Below are 18,478 nucleotides of genomic sequence, written 5' to 3' on the forward strand. Positions count from 1 at the left end.
AGAATTGTATTGTATGCCATCAGAGAGCCATGAGCATGAATTAAGTAAGGGCTAGTTACTGTCATTCCACTCTAAATTGCCCTTAGCTCTTTCCTCCTCCAAAATCAGACTCTCCTGGGATTCCAAGGAGGTGGCACAGCCAGCTTCAGGCAGGCTTCATTCCCACCCCTCTCAGTTCCCACCCTGATCAGAGGCACTGCGGAGCTCAAGAGTGACAGAGGAAGCTGCCAAGGCTCAGAGGGCAGGTCTCGTCTTCACAGATGGATGCCTGCTTGGGATGTACTCTGGCCTCTGGAAAGCACACTGATCTTCTGAAGGTGTCTGGCCCAGGCACGGGGCTAAGGATGCTGGTGGAATGTTAGTTCCGATTGCCTTGTGCCCAGTCTATGGGCTTTGACCCACCTCCAGTGCATCCTAGGTGGCAGGTGGATGCCAGCCCCTCATACTCCTAATTGTTACCAGTGCAAGTCAAAATTACCCACTCCTCATCTACCAGCACAGGAAAGAGAACTGGGTGTCTGAAGCCCAACCAAGTCGATTTACCTTGTCATCAAATCTTAAAGCAGTAGAGCAGGAAAGGGCCTTACAGGGCACAGTATTCCATCCCCTTGTTTGTTCGCATAAGGCTCTGAGCCTCCAGAGTCGGGTAACTGTCATTCAAGGCAGATACAGACCTTCTGGTGGATATTTCAGTGCTCATTTCATTCCTCATCCATTAACCAGCCCCTGCCGTGTGTCAAGCACTGTGGTGGGCTTTGGAAATTTTAGAAGTATCTAAAATATATCTGCCTGCCCTCATTGTTTCACTCAAAGACACATGTATAACAGCTAATCATAGTATGAACTGTGGATGCATTAACAGAGGTATGCGTATAGTACTGGAGGAGTAGAAGAGAAGGGTGACTGATCCTGGAAGGAGAGGGCAGGAGAATCAGAGAACATTCTGGGAGACATAACATTCAAGCTTAAAGAAATGGGAGAGGTTTGCTCTAAGGGCAAGGCCACACCAGTGGTAATCACACGGTGGCTGGGAGTACAGTGTGTGTGTGAAGACTGGAGCGTGGTTTGGCGGGTGATGGGGCGCAGGGAGCTTCCTCCACCCGCTGTGCTGTAGTCAGCTGGGTACTTGCTGTTCCCCACTCAGCCTCCGCGTCTTACTGCAGAGTGCTGATCACATCTCCTCCCCCGTTTCCTCGCATTCACCCACCAAGGGAATCAGGGCTCCTCCTTTAACCCTCGCACAGTACTACAGACTTACCTCTATTAAAATACAGCGACTTTCCCATCAAGTTCTGAGAAGAGAATAGAAAATGGGTCTTTTAAAAAATATATGTTATAAAAGGCAAGACTGTGGAGACGATAAAAAGATCAAGTCTGCTAGAGATGGAGGGGATGGGAGCAGTGAATAAGCAGAGCACGGAGGATTTCAGGGCAGTGAGAATATTCTGCCCAATATTGTGACCACAGAGACACGTTGCTATAGACTTGTCCAAATGCACAGACTGTACAAAACACCAAGAGTGAATCCTAAGGTAAACTATGGACTTCAGGTGATAATGGCATGTCAGTGTAGGTTCATTCTTGGTGGTCAGTTCTGGTGAGTGATGTTGGTAATGGGGGAGTATGTATAGGAAATCTCTGTAGCTTCTTCTTAATTTTGTTGAGAACCTAAAACTGCTCTATTTTTTTTAAGTCCCTTAAAATTAAAATAATTAAATTAAAATCTCTTAAAAATTATTAAAAATATGTGCTTGAGGTTGGGGAAGGAATTCAAATATTATAGAAAGATTTGTTGTTCAGTTGCTCAGTCCTGTGTGACTCTTTGCAACCCCATGGACTTCAGCATGCTAGGCTTCTCTGTCCTTCACTATCTCCCAGAGTTTGCTCAAACTCATATGCATTGAATCAATGATGCCAACCGTCTCATTCTCTGTCACACACTTCTCTTCCTGCCTTCAGTCTTTGCCAGCATCAGGGGCTTTTCCAGTGAGTCAGCTCTTCAGGTGGCCAAAGTATTGGAGTTTCAGCTTTAGCATCAGTACTTCCAATGAATATTTAGGACTGATTTCCTTTAGGATTGACTGGTTTTATCTCTTTGCTGTCCAAGGGACTCTCAAGAGTCTTCTCCAGTACCATAGTTCAAAAGCATCAATTCTTTGGTGCTCAGCCTTCTTTATGGGCCAACTCTCACATCCGTACATGACTACTGGAAAAAACCATAGCTTTGACTAGATGGACCTTTGTCAGCGAAGTGATATCTCTGCTTTTTAATATGCTGTCTAGGTTTGTCATAGCTTTTCTTTCTTCCAAGGAGCAAGTGTCCTTGATAGAAGTCAAAAAATAAAAAGAACAGTATTTTTAGTTTCTAAGTATCCAGAATCTCATGAATGGTAAAGGGTTTATCACCTTGAAAGTGGTGGGAAACCATCACGGACTTTTAAGCAGGAGAGTGAAAGGGATTTGAAGAGGAAGGAGGTGGAGGCCAGATGGTTGGTTGGGAAATTCTTCAGGCAAGAGGTGTCTGCATTTGGGAGGTAACAATGGCAAAGAGAGGAGAGGATGGAGGTGGAATATACAGGACTCACACCAGCTGGCTGCCGAGATGAAAGGAAGAGAAGAAAAGATGATGACAAAGTTTCTGGTTTCTTCAAGGTCCTGCCCTGGCCATCCACCACAGATTCATATGAGATCAGGTCAATTTCTCAAATAAAGCTGAAAAAGCTGAAGTTAGCCAAGTCCCCATTTTAAAAAGATCACATGGAAAAGATGAAACAGCAAGATACACATTAAGAAGTCATTCCTTTCTGGAAATACAATAAAAATGATCAATATGTAGAATGGCAAAGATATTTTGCACAATATCTCTTAAAGATCCTTCCTTCCTTCTCTGATTGAGGCATATGTGTGTGCATGGTAAGTCGCTTCAGTCATGTCCAACTCTGCAACTCTATGGACTGTAGACCACCAGTCCCACCAGAATCCCATGGACAGAAGAGCCTGGCAGGCTACATGGGGTCGCAAAGATTCAGACATGACTGACTAATACACTCTCAGAATTTACTATTTATTCTGATTAAACCACAGTCTTGGAGAAAATATGTCTTCAAATAACCATAGCACAGAGAGCTCACCCAGGTGCTCTGTGATGACCTAGACGGGTGGGCTGGTGGGGAGTAGGGTTTGGAGGGAGGTTCAAGAGGAAAGTTCTTATGGCTGATTCACATTGTTGTACAGCATAAATCAACACATTGTAAAGCAATTATCCTCCAGTTTAAAAAAACATTTTTTTTAAGGGGGAGTGTTTCTGTGGGACCGTCAGTAGTGTGCTATACCGTCAATATGCTAAATATACCAAAAGTAGATTTTGCACTTTAATTAATTTCTTTCTCTGTTTCTCGCCCCTTCCAGATAACTTCCAGGATCAAATGAAAAGGGAACTAGCCTACAGAGAAGAAATGGTGCAACAGTTACAAATTGTAAGATGCATTTCTACCTAAAAATAAATTCAAGGTGATGGGTTTATTTTCAAAACCACCTGATACGTATGAAGCTGTTCCTGTTGTATGCCTTGAAATCCTTTGGTCCACTTACCTCTCCGCTGGTTTAGATGCTAATTGCCAAGAGATTTACTTAGATGCAGGATAAACAGATGTGTCAGTATGTTTCCTCTAAATGTAACTACCTACCATGTGTTAATGGACAGATGTGTACATCGTCTCTGAGAGTGAACCAGAGGTACCTGCATCGTCTTCCACTGTGCAAACCTCCGAACACAGCGCCCGGCTGTGCCAGAGGCCCAGGGAAGGGCCATTGTCTTTGTCTTCCCCCTCCTTCCACCACCCAGACCTGAGCCGGGCCCACCGCTGCCAATAGAACTTAGTGTAAACACAATTCATCAGTTAAATTCCCTTGAAGGATGATGAAAAGAAACAAATTATTTCCGAATGAGGGATGTTACTCACTCTATCCTAATCGTGTCTGAAAGTGGACACAGACTAAGCTCTATTGATACGGAAACAGGGAAACAGAACACCTACTAATTAGTGGTGTGAGTTTTTTGTTTTTGTTTTTCTTTTTTGAGTTGTTTTTTCTTTTTCTGTTTTCCTCGCCCTTTATCCCCATGCAGACACAGCTGGTATTATTTATTAGTGCTTTGAAAGTCATCTCCCAAGCTTCCTCATTTTCATGAGTACAATGGGGAAATAATTTCTGCTCAGTTTTTGTAAGATATTTTTAATCATTTGGGTAAAGACATGACACTGATTCTTAATGTTATTCACAGCATGGTTGTTATAATTTGGGTTGTTTGGTGTTTCTGAGATGGTCCCCGCTATCCTTCTGCCATGAAATGTTTGTCTATGCAGACTTCGCCTGTCTTGTCTAGAGAGCCAGGCATCTAGCTCTCTGTCAAGATTATTTAAGAAAGATGGTTATTGATGTTTCCTTCCTGCGTGGGAGAAAATCGTGCTTGCTTTAATGGAGATTGCCGAGAGTCATTTTGAAAGCATCCTTGTATTTCACGCCGTTTTCCCCCATTCTGAGGGCTCTATTAAAAGTGCTGCTAACTCTAACCTTCCTTCTGAGGTTTTCCTGGATCTCAAGTGCTGGTTAACGACTCTCAGTTCTGAAAACCACCTCAACTTAAGATCCTCTTAAATAGGATCTTTCTTCTTGTTTTGGTTTTGTTCGTGTTAGTTTTATTCGCACCTAAATTCATTGGGGGAAGAGAAGCATTTTCTTAATCAGTTGGCCACTAATCCCCCACAGGAGTTAAAAAAAGAAAAGTATCTACTGTTCTTAGCTTTTGATACCTAGATAATAAGAGCTGCTTATTACTTGCTGTGAATTTATGTATTGCTTAATTTGCCCAAAGAAAGAATATAAAGATAGAATCAGAGGTACAAGGATATAAAATTTTAAGACTTTACTTATTTTACATAGGATACAATTTTCAGACTCTTAAAACAAAAATTGCCGTACATGCAACCAAAAATGTGTGACTCCTGGGTAGTGATGAACATAGCAAAATGGGCATTAGGAAAGGAAACTAAATAATTATTTTAGTGCTAGTTATTAAGGCCAGTTATATAACTTTAGTGTCTTAATTTTCTTTGACATTTGGTTTCTTTAGTAAAAGAGGACGTGGCATTGCATCCATGTGATAAGCAGACAGTATTAATAAAGAGAAAAATATCTCATGTCTTTTGAGATATTTGGTATGTGGGATGGTACAAACTAGTATTACAAAATATCATTATTATATTGTATTGCAAAATATTATATCATCATGTAGTCATTTATCTAGATAAGTGTTATTAATTCATATTCCTCTAGATAGTAAATTTTCCTGATTTCAAATTAAATTCTTTGGGAGGAGTTGGAACATTTCCCCCCGACCCTTGTGCTGCTGCTAAGTCGCTTCAGCCGTGTCCAACTCTGTGCAACCCCATAGGTGGCAGCCCACCAGGCTCCTCTGTCCCTGGGATTCTCCAGGCAAGAACACTGGAGTGGGTTGCCATTTCCTTCTCCAATGCATGAAAGCGAAAAGTGCGAGGGAAGTCGCTCAGTCGTGTCTGACTCTTCGCAACCCCATGGACTGCAGCCCATCAGGTTCCTCCATCCATGGGATTTTCCAGGCAAGAGTACTGGAGTGGGGTGCCATTGCCTTCTCCCCCGACCTTTGTAGGTACCATGTAATTCCTGAAATCCACAAAAGCACATCCACACTGCCAACATGAAAACTAGTGAAATAGGCATGATTTATTCCTACTGTTTCTTCCCCTCCTTTTGTGTCCCCTATCCTGAAATTTCCGGGTCTTCATGTTGCCTTCAACACCAAGCATGGTGTCTAATATCAAATAGCTATCAGTAGACATTGCTGAATTAATCACCACCCATGGATGCCCCTGACTCTGATGATCTTGTGTAGCCATCCTCTTAATTCTTTTCCTGATTTTCCTGGCTTGGTCCTGATTTCCCCAAATATTTTTTTGTGCTGGGTAGTTACTACCAAAACTATTAAAAAAAGCCTTACTAGTGAATTGTGCATGCGTGCTCAGTTGTGTTCGACTCTGGATGGTAGCCTGCCAGGCTGCTCTGTTCATGGAATTTTCCAGCAGAATACTGGAGCGGGTGGCCATTTCCTACTCAAAGAGATCTTCCCCACCCAGGGTTCAAACATGCGTCTCTTGCATCTCCTGCATTGGTAGCGAATTCTTTACCACTGCACCACCTGGGAAGCCCCTCTAGTGAATTACCAGGAGCTTATGTATTTGCTGCACTATCTTTGTGACTAACAGATACAAGCTTTAAGGTCTGCAAACTTGAGTTCAAGATTCATCCTATTCATTCATTCATTCATTCATTCATTGTATCAGTTTCTAAACCAAAGGGACCCATTGAAAGGCCAACCTAGTATCTTGATAGGTATATGATAAGGCACAAGTGCTTAATAAGCATGAAATGCAGATGTAAATCATAAAATGCTATGCCAGTATGAAAAATCAATTTAATGGCATGCTCTTTCCCAAAGTAGTACCTCTGTTAGTGGAACTATTGGCTAAAGGCACATTTGTGCAAGAAGGACTTGTGTTCACACTATACCATCTGCTTTAGAATTGAGGCAGTGGACTCAAGATTTCTTGAAAGGAAACATCCTGTCCCTTATTCAGCTTGTATTTGCTAGAGTACCTGGAGAAAAATGTCTTTAGAATTATATCTAAATCAAGTTGCTAGGTATCACAATTATTGACTTTCTCAGTATTTTTGGTTTAGTGCTCTAATTCATCACTAAATATGGATACATACTTTGTTCCTTGAGAACAGAACAATTCACCAAAATTTTTAATTCAATATGCTTAAATTATTTTATATTTAAAGTGTATAGAGCATATGTTACAGAATAGTCATTTACCTGCAGAATAGGCTTCTTTTCCTTTAAATGAGATGAAAATCTACTGTATCCTGTAGTCATAGAAAATTCAAATATATTAAAACCATCATATTTTGTAACAATTCCCATGGACCCACAATGCATTTATCCTATGCTGTTACACAGTGTTCTTATTCAATATTATATTGAAAGCATCTTGGGTATCATTGCCATAGAAAGAAAACTTATGAATTTCTTTGGTGCCTGCATTTTTAGATTCTCTGCTGACTGTAACTTCTATACTGTTGCTTCCTTTTCCAGTTTGTTAAATGCAAAGCTGTGGTGACTATAGATTCAAATGATTGATTCTCTTTGTACATTTATAAGTGAATGTGCATTTATTTCAATGTGAGATTTAAAGCATATGCAGTTTATTTAACATAACTGGGCCACAAGCTAATTTTTTCTTTTTTTTTACAAATAGCTTAAAATTAGAGTTTTACAGTTCTTAACACAGTTTATGTTATAGTCCTCCACCTCTGCCTTGGGTTTTCAAATGCTTAAAATGTTTTCGTTACCAGACTAGATTTATTCATACAAACAAATATGTTCCTCTCGGTATGAATCAAAAACGTTTTTAGAATTAGCAAGTTCATGAAGATGTTTATTACATTAAATATAATCAAGAGCAAAAGATTTCTCATTCACAAGTGAATTATGATTCTAGGGAAAAAGTACTCCATTTGTAAACAAAACCCATCATCCTTTAGGATTAAGAAGAAAGTGGAAAAACTGTTACAATGTTATATGTAGTTTTTTAAAAAAATTTAAAGGAAATGAAGATATTTTACTAAGTGTATGACATTGTTTTAAAGATTTTTACTAGTGTATGGTTGATTTACAATATTGTGTTAGTTTCAGCTGTACGCAAAGTGAATCAGTTACACATATACATATATCCACTCTTTCTTAGATTCTTTTCCCATATAGGCCATTACAGAGTACTAAGTAGAGTTCCCTGTGCTATACAATAGGAACAAAGAATTTTTAGTTATCCTTATTAGCTATCTATTTTATATATAGTAGTGTGTATATATCAATCCCAATCTCCCAATTTATCCCTCCCCATTTTTAACCCCTGGTAAGCATAAGTTTCTTTCTACATCTATAAGAGTATATGACCTTTAGATTAAAGTTTTTCCAAGGACTAGGATATAATATAATCTACAACATGAGCCGAGATTACTATAATGTCTTGATAACTTTTCTTTTCCATTGCTAATTTGGCAACACCTTTTTTTAAGCAAGTACATATGTGTAGAGGCTACTACCATTAGGTTTGTTCAAGGCATGTCATAGTTGAAGGCATAGTTGTTGAAGACATTAGTCATAGTTCTTGAAGAACATTGTGAAGCTGCAACAGAAAACACACAATAAATGACTGGACTCAGAGTCACATCCTTTGAACTTGCTGGAGTGCTACCAAGGGGCGCATAGATTAAGAAGAAAAAAAAATGCTTTTAAAATGTGCTGGTCTTTAGGTGCCCTCTACTGTTTTTCCAGAACGCTGCAGTCACACACAGGCGAGGGGAACCGGTCTCAAAGTTCTTCATTCAAAGCCTCAATTAACATCATGTTAGTCCACTAGATTTAGTACTAATGTTTCGTTCATTGTGGACTTGTAAAAAGGCAGTTTACAACTCTCTGATGGTTTGAGCGCTGTGCTTCCTTGCAGGGAAAGGAGCAGTGACAGGTCTTTACCGTTGCTGTAGGAGTGTTCCCTCTTCGGCAAGGACACAGCTTTTCAGAGATATACGGTCTTTTCTTGGAGGTGCTCTGGGATTAACTAGGATGGGAACTTGCCCAAATTTGTACTCTCTGAACCTGGAAAGTTTTTTAAAATATGTTTTACATATTTTTAAAAGGTTGATCCAACACTTTATTTTTAGAAAATATCCCTGGGTCCCTAGAGGATTTTGATTTTGTGACTAAATGTGTAACACATCAGAGAACTTTATCTAAGTCTGAACATCTGTGGAAGCTGCCTTAAGATTCTCCAAGAGATAGGCTTTGACTAAAGTGGGTCCTCTTCCAAGTATTGATCCATTGCCTTGCATTTTGACAATGCAGTCACTTGTTTCTAAGTTATATATCCTTTTTCACATCTTTCTCTTTTTGAGATGTAGATCCACTTTAATGTCTGAGCTCAGGCTAACTCTCTCTTGGCACAAACTAGGAAATTATCCTTTTTGGCAAAATCTCAATACTTTTGATACTCTAGAGCCAACTAGGTAATTTACAAGTTACATAATAACTTTCAGAGGTTTTTGTCCATGCCAATCTTGGTGATTTCCAAGCTGATCAAGATGAAAAGAAAGCTTTTATGAATTCTAATATGTGGGGTTTACATGGCATAATTATCTTAAATGGAGCCTCTAAGGTCATGAGCTTCCCAAGTTAGGGAAGACAGAACCTGATGCACCACCAATCATAAAAGTGCCCATTACTTGATGTATCATAAGAAAAGGAAGCTTCTAACTATTATTCTAAGATGCCATCAATCATAGTACAGCCAATTTCAGAAATGTTAAAATGTGAGGGGGAAGAGTGTATCTTAGAATCAGTGAAATAGGATAGTTTCCATGAGCAACTGGGCCGTGTGCTAATATATTCTTTATCTATCATTCATGATTTAGGACTTGGAATTAATAATTCTCAGCTCACAATGTGAGATGAACAATTCTTCACACAGATCTAAATTTCAATCTGGAGATTTGAGGATCAAATGTGCTTATTTGGAAATGTCCTTTTTTTTCCCTGAGTCCTCTTAAAGAATTTCCTTATCAGCTTCCCATCTTAATGAGATGCTGCATTGCTGTTTCTGAAAAAAAAAGAAAGAGAAAGGCATTCTGACTTAGATGTGAAGGTAGTGCCCTTCAGGCAGTTTTATTTAGGTTAGGGTGAGTAGTTTTCTGGCTTTGATGAGATGGCTCATGGTGATATTAACTTATCTCATGTAGTGCCTGGTACAGAAGATACTTACTAAATATTTGTGGCATCTAATCTTGATGTTGAGAATGCTTTCTAAATGCAAGAGTGACCCAAATGCATTTTATTAGGTAATTCTCTATACCCCAAGGTTTACATCTTTTCCACTTGTTATCCTAAATAATAGAATTCCATTCACGGCTCTCTGATAGCATTCATCTAAAGAGAGAGGTGATCCGTGGATTTTGGGCATATTGTTTCATACAACATAGTGGAAAATCAAGGTTGAAGTATGTCTCTGTTAATAGCAGGTATAGCATAACACAGAGTGAAAAGACGAGGTACCTAGAGTAGGTCCCTGTGTAACTCTTCTTGTCATAGTTATCTAGCTGACCTTAGCTCTTGTCCTCAAGTGTGGGATTAGGACGCTGACCTTTTTATGGTCCTGATGAAGCAACGCCAGTGCTGCTATTCTGCCCTTTATCGGATATGACTCTATCGTATACATCCATGTTGTAGTTGTGTATCTGGACACTGAGACAGTTATTTTCGTTTTCTCTCTTTTTCATCAAAAAGACTGTTTGATTTGACAAACTGGTTTTTATGGCCAACTGGTGCAGTTAATTTAGTCACTAGCATCACTGTAGATTTGTAGCTCCTTCCCGTTAATAAAGGTTCATATTTATGCACCGGTAGCTCAGGAGAGCAAAACATAAATATACTGGGAATGTGAGGAATGTCTCAAACAAGACACAAAATATTGCTTAATTGAGTGGCTATAATTTTATTTCCTTCCCTGCTTTTACATCATATCAGCCATAGTTCATGTTACATTCTAGAGGGCTGAGTGTTTCTTTAAATGTAAAGTAGACTTATATCACTAGAATTCTGAACTTAATCTTGTATAATGAAGGTAAGTAACATAACTAGATTTAATGGAGAGGCAAATCTAAATAATAATATACAGGTAGTCCAATTTCAGTTGTTTGAATTTTCTAGCATATCAAGTGTGATGGACTTTCATTCAAAGCCCCGGTATTGAAAAGTATTTTTTAAGTTTCAGGTAGAATTCTCAAGGGTCATATTTCCATTCAGTGCAATTACTTCTGATGCTTTTTAGTAGTTACTGGGAAATTACCCAGAGTAATAGTTTGCATTTAGTTAGTTAATCTTATTTGTGATTTATAATGAGATATTTTATCGCTCTAGTTAAATGAAAAGTTACATTGAACTAGCTTGTAATCACATTCTTGTTTGTGACCTTGGACGTAAGAATACCATATTATTAAATGAAAGTTTTTTTTAACTTCTTAAGTCAAATGTCACATAGGAACCTCAGAGACTAGCTGTAGCAACAGTCTAGTGTGATCATCTGTTCTGTCCCGAAATGCTTTCTAATGGGCCTTAGGAATGCTGTATCCCAGAAGCGCCACACTGCTGGGGAGATTGGAGACCTTTTCTCCTCAGGGCAGATCCACTGGCATTCAAATCACTAGGCACAATGAAGGGTAAGGGTCTCCATTACACATCTGTCTCCAAGTTTAGCTCACCTGGAGAGTTTTGCTTGTTTTTATCTTACAGATTCCCTATGCAGCAAGCTTGATCAGGAAAGAAAAGCTTGGTGCCCATCTCAGCAAAAGCTAAAAGGTGAGCTCACCAGAGAAAACTCTCTGAGTTGCTTGCTTATGTTCCTCACTGATGTACTTGATGGTAGGCCCCTAGCACCGAGGGCTGGGTGGTGCTGCATCCTGTGTTTAAGCTGATACACTGTTGAACTTCATTCTGGGCCTGGGACTTCCTTAATGAAAAGCTATGTGCATCTTACAAATTCTACGGAAATTTTCTAAAGCTAAGGAAATTCTCAAGTCAGTCTTGCACATGTGATCTTCGTTCTGTTTTGAGGTTTTCTGCTCCTTCTGGTTCCTCCTAACACCCTGATTCCCGGTATGCTGAAGGAAATCAGAATGTCTAAAGCCATGCTTATTATGTTTCTTCTTCTTTGCTCTCTTCTTTGCTCAAATGCTTGCTGAAATCCAGCTTTCAGTGAGTTACTGGCAGATGGTGCTGTGAATAACCACAGAAGACATAGACCTTCGAGAACTTCTTCTGCACGTTTAGCCATTCATTCTTTTATAAAACAGTCCTTGTTTCTCTACAGATGAAGCCGGATCCAATGTCACATATCTGGCTACAATTTAAAAGACAAGAATTCTGGACACCTAGGGGAAAGAAGACAGTAAAAGTTCAATGACCGTATTCAGTTCAGTTCAGTTCAATCGCTCAGTCGTGTCCGACTCTTTGTGACCCCATGAACCGCAGCACGCCAGGCCTCCCTGTCCATCACCAACTCCTGGAGTTTACCCAAACTCATGTCCATTGAGTCGGTGAAGCCATCCAACCATCTCATCCTCTGTCGTCCCCTTCTCCTCCTGCCCTCAATCTTTCCCAGCATCAGGGTCTTTTCCAATGAGTCAGCTCTTCACATCAGGTGGCCAAAGTATTGGAGTTTCAGCTTCAACATCAGTCCTTCCTATGAACACCCAGGACTAATCTCCTTTAGGATGGACTGGTTGGATCTCCTTGCAGTCCAAGGGACTCTCAAGAGTCTTCTCCAACACCACAGTTCAAAATACTCAGAATATACCTAAACATTTCAAAAACAACTTTTTATGATATAGAAGAAGATATATATAATTATTAGAGCTGAAGGAATGCAAAGCTAGGACACTGTTGTTTTTGTAGAAATACATTAAAATGACCTAGCAGCTAGAACAGCTAAATCAGTGAAAAACTTAGATGTCAGAAGTGGTGTTTGTGTGTGCTCGTGGCCAACTAGGATTGTGGTCATTTATCAATTTTATTCATTCCCATCAGAATGATTCTACCCACTCCTTCCCTCTGGAACCTATTTTCAACTCAATAGAATTTACTGGCAAAAAAAAAAAATAATAATTCTATGCAATGCAGGTTCGTGGTTCCTTTTCTTTCCTTCATGTTTCTCTTCTGCCTGTCACACGCTTCCTCTACTATGCACGCATGACAGTTCTACTTCTTGCCATCATCTTTATTAGTGATGCATGCATGCATGCTAAGAGGCTTCAGTCAGGTCCGACTGTTTGTGACCTTGTGGACTGTAGCACACCAGGCTGTTCTGTCCAGGGGATTCTCCAGGCAAAAATACTGGAGTGGGTTGCCATGCCCTCCTCCAGGGGATCTTCCTGACCCAGGGATCTAACCCACGTCTCTTACATCTCCTGCATTGGCAGGTGGGTTCTTTACCACTAGCACTGTCTGGGAAGCCCCTTATTAGTGATAATCTTCAGTATTTGTCTTAAACAATTGTATGTATGTCACATTTCATTAGGAGCTCAACTTTCTTTCCAAGACAGTCTCTCATTCATATGCTTTCCCTTAATTTTATGCACAGGGAACCGAGATACGGTGAAGAGAGATATGATGTTTTATGTCTCTGTTGCAAAACCAGGAAGAGAGTCTAGGCCTCCTGACTTTAAGTGCAGTATCCCATGGATGGAGGAGCCTGGTAGGCTGCAGTCCATGGGGTCGCTAAAAGTCGGACACAACTGAGCAACTTCACTTTCACTTTCCACTTTCCTGCATTGGAGAAGGAAATGGCAACCCACTCCAGTGTTCTTGCCTGGAGAATCCCAGGGACGGGGGGAGCCTGGTGGGCTGCCATCTATGGGGTCACACAGAGTCGGACACTACTGAAGTGACTTGGCAGCAGCAGCAACTTAGTCCTGATACAGTGACTTCCGTGAGCAGATGTTTAGCAACAGAGTTACTCGGATAATAAGTCATTCTGTTTTGAGACACTCAGATATTGTCATTCTGTTTCCGCCTGCATGAAGTCATACACTTACACAAATGCACCTGTGAGTTTGGCCTCATTCTGTACATTCAGGTATTTTTCTTAAGTCTGAAGTTGATTTGAGGTGCTTTCTTTCTCACTTTTATAGACCAGGTTTGTCCCAGCAGTGTGAAATAAATAATTTTAGGACATTAAGTCTAATAAATCTTAATGCAGGATATCAAGGTAATCAGAGCAAGAATCATCCAAATGAATTCTGATAAGCCCATATTATAAAAGCTTGAAAATATCAAACTACTTTTCTTTCAAATCAAAGAGTAAATACTGGAATGTGCTTTTAAAGTCACCTTTTCACTGAAGTATAGCACAGTCAGCAAAGCCTACAAATTACCAAGTTATACAAGTTGTGAAGTCAAGAACTCAAAGCTCAGTGAACTCGCTTGGGTTCTAGCACCTTGTGCCTCTTTCCAATCACTCCCCTGACCCCAGAAGACTGGGTTTGCTTGTTTTTGAACTTTAGCAAAGGACATTATAGGGAACATTCTCTTGTATTTGGCTTTTTTCACTCCATCTTTGTGATACATCCATTAGACTGTAGTTTGATTTATACTTAGGCACTTCAATAAACTCTTTTTACCCGTCCACTTCCCCAATTCATCTTCTCTACTTGTCGCACATGAGCTGCTCTCCACCTGCAAAATGAAGACCTACCACCCTAAACCACGCCTTTGATGGTGGCATAGTGTACAGCGAGGTGGAAAAAAAAAGATTGATTTGTGTTTAGTAAGTAATGCTTCCTCCATGCTGATTTTGTTTCCATCCTTGCAGACAATAGGGATTTCTCTAAGTAGACCCTGGTGCTTTCAGAAGATTAGTGGTTACTTAAATGCTGAGCTAAATCAGCCAAGCAGAGAATCACAACCATATTGTTAGAGGCAGTATTTGATTCTCAACATGCCAAGCCTGCAAGGAATTACCCCAGGAGAGATGACAAAATAAAAATCATTACGCCAAGGGAGAGAGACAAATTCTGTCTTGCTGAGTGACCACAGGTTTCCAAATTAGGGACTGATGCATTCATGTCTTACGCAAGAGTGACCTTAAGGTAGTGTGCTGTGTTCTTGCCACCCAGTGGATTCCAGTGTGACTATTAGGAGGAGGAAGCTTTTCAAAACCACAGGCAGTCCACTTAATAAGCTGAGCAAGTACTGCCACATATCACTGCTCTACAAATCTTGTTTGTCCTGCATTAGGACACCAGAGATTCCATGTCAAATAAAAATAAAAGTTCACCCATACCAAGGGACTAACTATGCAGTTCCATTAGAAGAGCCAAATTGTGTTTTTAACAAGACCAACCTCAAAATTTAGGTGTATACACTGAATAACTCTTAATTTTCCCTTGATAACTCCTTACAGATCCATTATCCATGGATTCATCGAAACCTTTCATCAACCTAGGCATAGCTCCCTTTGGGGCAATGAATTCTATTTGTTTAGCTGCCAGCTGTGTAAACTGTAGTTTATTTATCTTTCAACTACCTCCTAAAACAAGCCCTTGTAGATTAGACATTGTACTGTTCTGTGCATTCGCTTTATCATGAGCTCACAAGTACAATGGAAGTGATTTGAAAAATATTGCAACATGTTGTGCATATTATCCTTTCATCTGGAACTGTTCTTAACACCAGAATTATTCCTGGTGGTCTTTCTTACCTTCAGTCATTAATGCGCCCCAGTTCCTACACAGATGTTACAGTGTAATGTGTGTGAAATCTGCACCGCAAATAAAAATGTCATGATGTTAACACCAATTTAATATTATTTTACATTCTTTTTTCCCAAACTCTGTTTAACATTATACAAATGTCATCCCTGTGACTCAGTGAAACACGTGTGTCTTTCACAGAGAACAGGATCATTTTTTACAAGTAAAAAGTGAATCATAGGTATGGCTCATTCATAGTCATAAAGAAACTTGCTGAACAAGCTGGAAATAATAATAACTGGCATTCAGTGAGCACTAACCATGCCAGATACTTGGTCAAATTCTCTGCCACATTCTCTCTTTTGATTATTACAACTCTTTACGGTTGATCCTATTACTGTCTCCATTTCATCCATGAGATCACAGAGGTTCAGTGAGGTCACTTAGCTAGAAAGTGACAAAGCCAGGATTCAATACGGGTCTGTTTAACACTAAGCCCCTTCTCTGTCTTTCCAGGATCATTGGGCTGGTTTTGAAAGAGTCTGGCTTCTAAATCTGACTCTACTACCCTATGTCATCTTAAGGAATTTCATTTACTATCTTTGAGGCTCCTTCTTATCTATGAAATGTGGATGGCCAAACCTGATCAAAACCTCCATCAGTTGTAAATGTTGACTGTCACTCTTGAATGCCAGTCTTCTGCTAAATTCTCTCTTTCCCACAAACGAGCTATTTTTATTAAAGTCTGTTCAAAACCCTAGATAATACCCAAGGGTATAAGCCACCTACTTTTGGCCTTCTTTCTGCATTTTTCTTCATCACTGATTGCCTCTTTACATCCTTATAGAGAGTTTGAAAATGTGATTTTTTTCCCTATGCTAACAACATCTAGCTCTTTAGTAAACTATCACTTTTACTGCACTTCTGGGATAACTGCTATTAAAAAATGGCAAGAAAAAGGCCTTAAAAGGGTTTGGAGAAATTGTAATTGAACACTTTGTGCTTTCCTTTTGTAACAATCAAAAATAAAGGGTTAGGGCTGGGTAGCATGTCTATTTCTCTCCTCTGATGTCAAACAAGAGTCTTCATTGAGAATGAGAGTGTGCTACCATATTTCTCTCTGTGTGTGTGTGTGTGTGTGTGTGCACGTGCGTGCGCACACATGTGTGCTCAGTAGCTCGGTTGTGTCTAAGTGCTTTATGTCAACTATTTTATCTTCACACCAACCTATTGAGAGAAGTACTGCTACTCTCTTCATTCTACAGCTGAGCATACCAAATGCAGAGATGAGTCAGTTGTGTGGTCTCACTGCTAACAAGCGGCAGGATCTGACCCAGGTTGCCCGCACTTCATCCACTCTCCCCTGACTTGTAACCTGAAATCATGACTTAATTCACATCTTACATTATCAGTTATAAATACACGGTTAATAAACCGATCCAGTGGTCCCATTGATGTTGAATGGCAAAACCTCCAGTCATACCTCTAGAGCTGCCCTAACACCCAGAACAAGAAAAACAGATATTACCTGGACCATCCAGCCAAAGCCAGCAGGGCACCAGCACCTGTAACTCTGCCTGCCCCTTTACCACAGGCTGTCTGTCTTAATGTTTGCTCACAACAAATCGGAGTCTCTGGAACCCAACAAAATGACCTTACTGTGAAGTAAGGGTAGCAAACCGGCAGGCTCTGATGTAATAGTTCTCGTTTGGCTCAGTGTCAGCAGAGATGTATAATCTAAGCTGGCAGGCAAACACGTGGGGGAAGGAAGATGCTTTCATGGTCACTTGTTTAAACATTTTTATCTAAACTGTACTAAAGATGTCTCCTTTTAAGGATATACTGAATATTACTTTAAATGTTTTAAAATTATCTGATTGTATCATACTGAGGTTGTCATTCTGTGCTTTTTGTCTTATTCCAGGTACACAGAACCACTTCCTCTTGTGCCCTTGTAAGACACAGCCTGCCCCTGAGCACTTGGGACCCGCACAGAGACTGCAAATGGAAAGAGCTTGGGAATGAGATAGAAAATCAGGTTCGGGAGAACCCAAGGACAAGTGACCTCAAAGCAGCGTGGACAACCATGTAAAATAGACCGTAGCGGCCATTCACTCGTGGGGGGAGGGGGGAGCCAACCAGAGCAGTCAGTGCTTGTCGCATCTTTTGGTGGAACCAAAGTTCGAGTCTGTGTTTTTAAAGGCCAACTGAACCCAGAGCGTGGGAATGCTGTTAGCCAACCGGGGTGGGAAACCCATGGACAGTCCCGGGGGATCTCAGGGCTGCACAATTGGAGAGAGCAGCTCTACAAGACTGCCTTTTACATCTGAAGAAGTGATTCTTGGTGGAAAGACAACACGAGACCTGTCCTAGAAGCAGGGATCGTGTTTCAGCAGCTAGGATGGTATCAGCCGTACGAACCTGCTTTTCCTAGCAAACTGGACAGACTTGTGTGTGGCCCCTTCCTCTCTGGTACTTTGCCTGCTGTATGAATGAAGATTGTATTCCTCTGGAAATATTTTACAGTCTAATATTGAGTGTAATTAAGAATATAATCATGTTATCAAAAATGGTATTTAACTCTGTTGTAGTTTCTTTAACATTCATGTGGATAAAAAGTCTATAATAAAAAAACTATGAAGTAAAAGTTGTGTTCATGTAATTATAAACATCTGCTTAGGGGCAACACTAATACTTTTTAGAATTATTTTGGCTTAAAATGTTTGAATACATTATTTTTGGAAATGGAATTCCTTCAGAAATGGTTATTAAAGTCTAAGTTTGCCTTTGGCCATTGTCAGCAGCTGGAGTCCTCCCCATCATGATGGTATCTTTGTATGGATAAGGAAAGGTTCTAAATTTTGACTATGTCTTCTAACAGTATTGGTGAGGGAGTCGGTAGTGTGCCTTTCTCCTTACTGTGATGTTGACTCAAAGTCTGTGAGATAATTTTATGCCAAAAATTCTGCCTCTCAGATGAAAGAGATAGGCCAAAATGGTGACCCTCTGGAGCCAGGATTTCTAAATTCTGAGTTGAATGGAAGTCTACCGTGGATGCTTTCCTGCCCTGGAATTGCTAAAG

At 40.1% G+C, this 18,478-nt stretch overlaps 1 protein-coding gene across 1 annotated transcript in view; it reads left to right on the forward strand.

Annotated features, from left to right (window-relative positions):
• The window catches only part of SKOR2 (SKI family transcriptional corepressor 2), a 41,733-nt gene extending 23,690 nt beyond the window's left edge, over window positions 1-18,043 (forward strand). The window contains exons 6-8 of the mRNA XM_025273424.3: window positions 3,409-3,476; window positions 11,441-11,506; window positions 17,321-18,043. Of these exons, the coding sequence (XP_025129209.2) occupies window positions 3,409-3,476; window positions 11,441-11,503 (131 nt within the window). The 3' untranslated portion in view covers window positions 11,504-11,506; window positions 17,321-18,043. The remainder of the gene's footprint in view (window positions 1-3,408; window positions 3,477-11,440; window positions 11,507-17,320) is intronic.
• The last annotated feature ends 435 nt before the right edge of the window (window positions 18,044-18,478 follow it).

Source organism: Bubalus bubalis, chromosome 22 (assembly GCF_019923935.1).
Source record: "Bubalus bubalis isolate 160015118507 breed Murrah chromosome 22, NDDB_SH_1, whole genome shotgun sequence".
In the NCBI taxonomy this organism is placed as follows: Eukaryota; Metazoa; Chordata; class Mammalia; order Artiodactyla; family Bovidae; genus Bubalus; species Bubalus bubalis.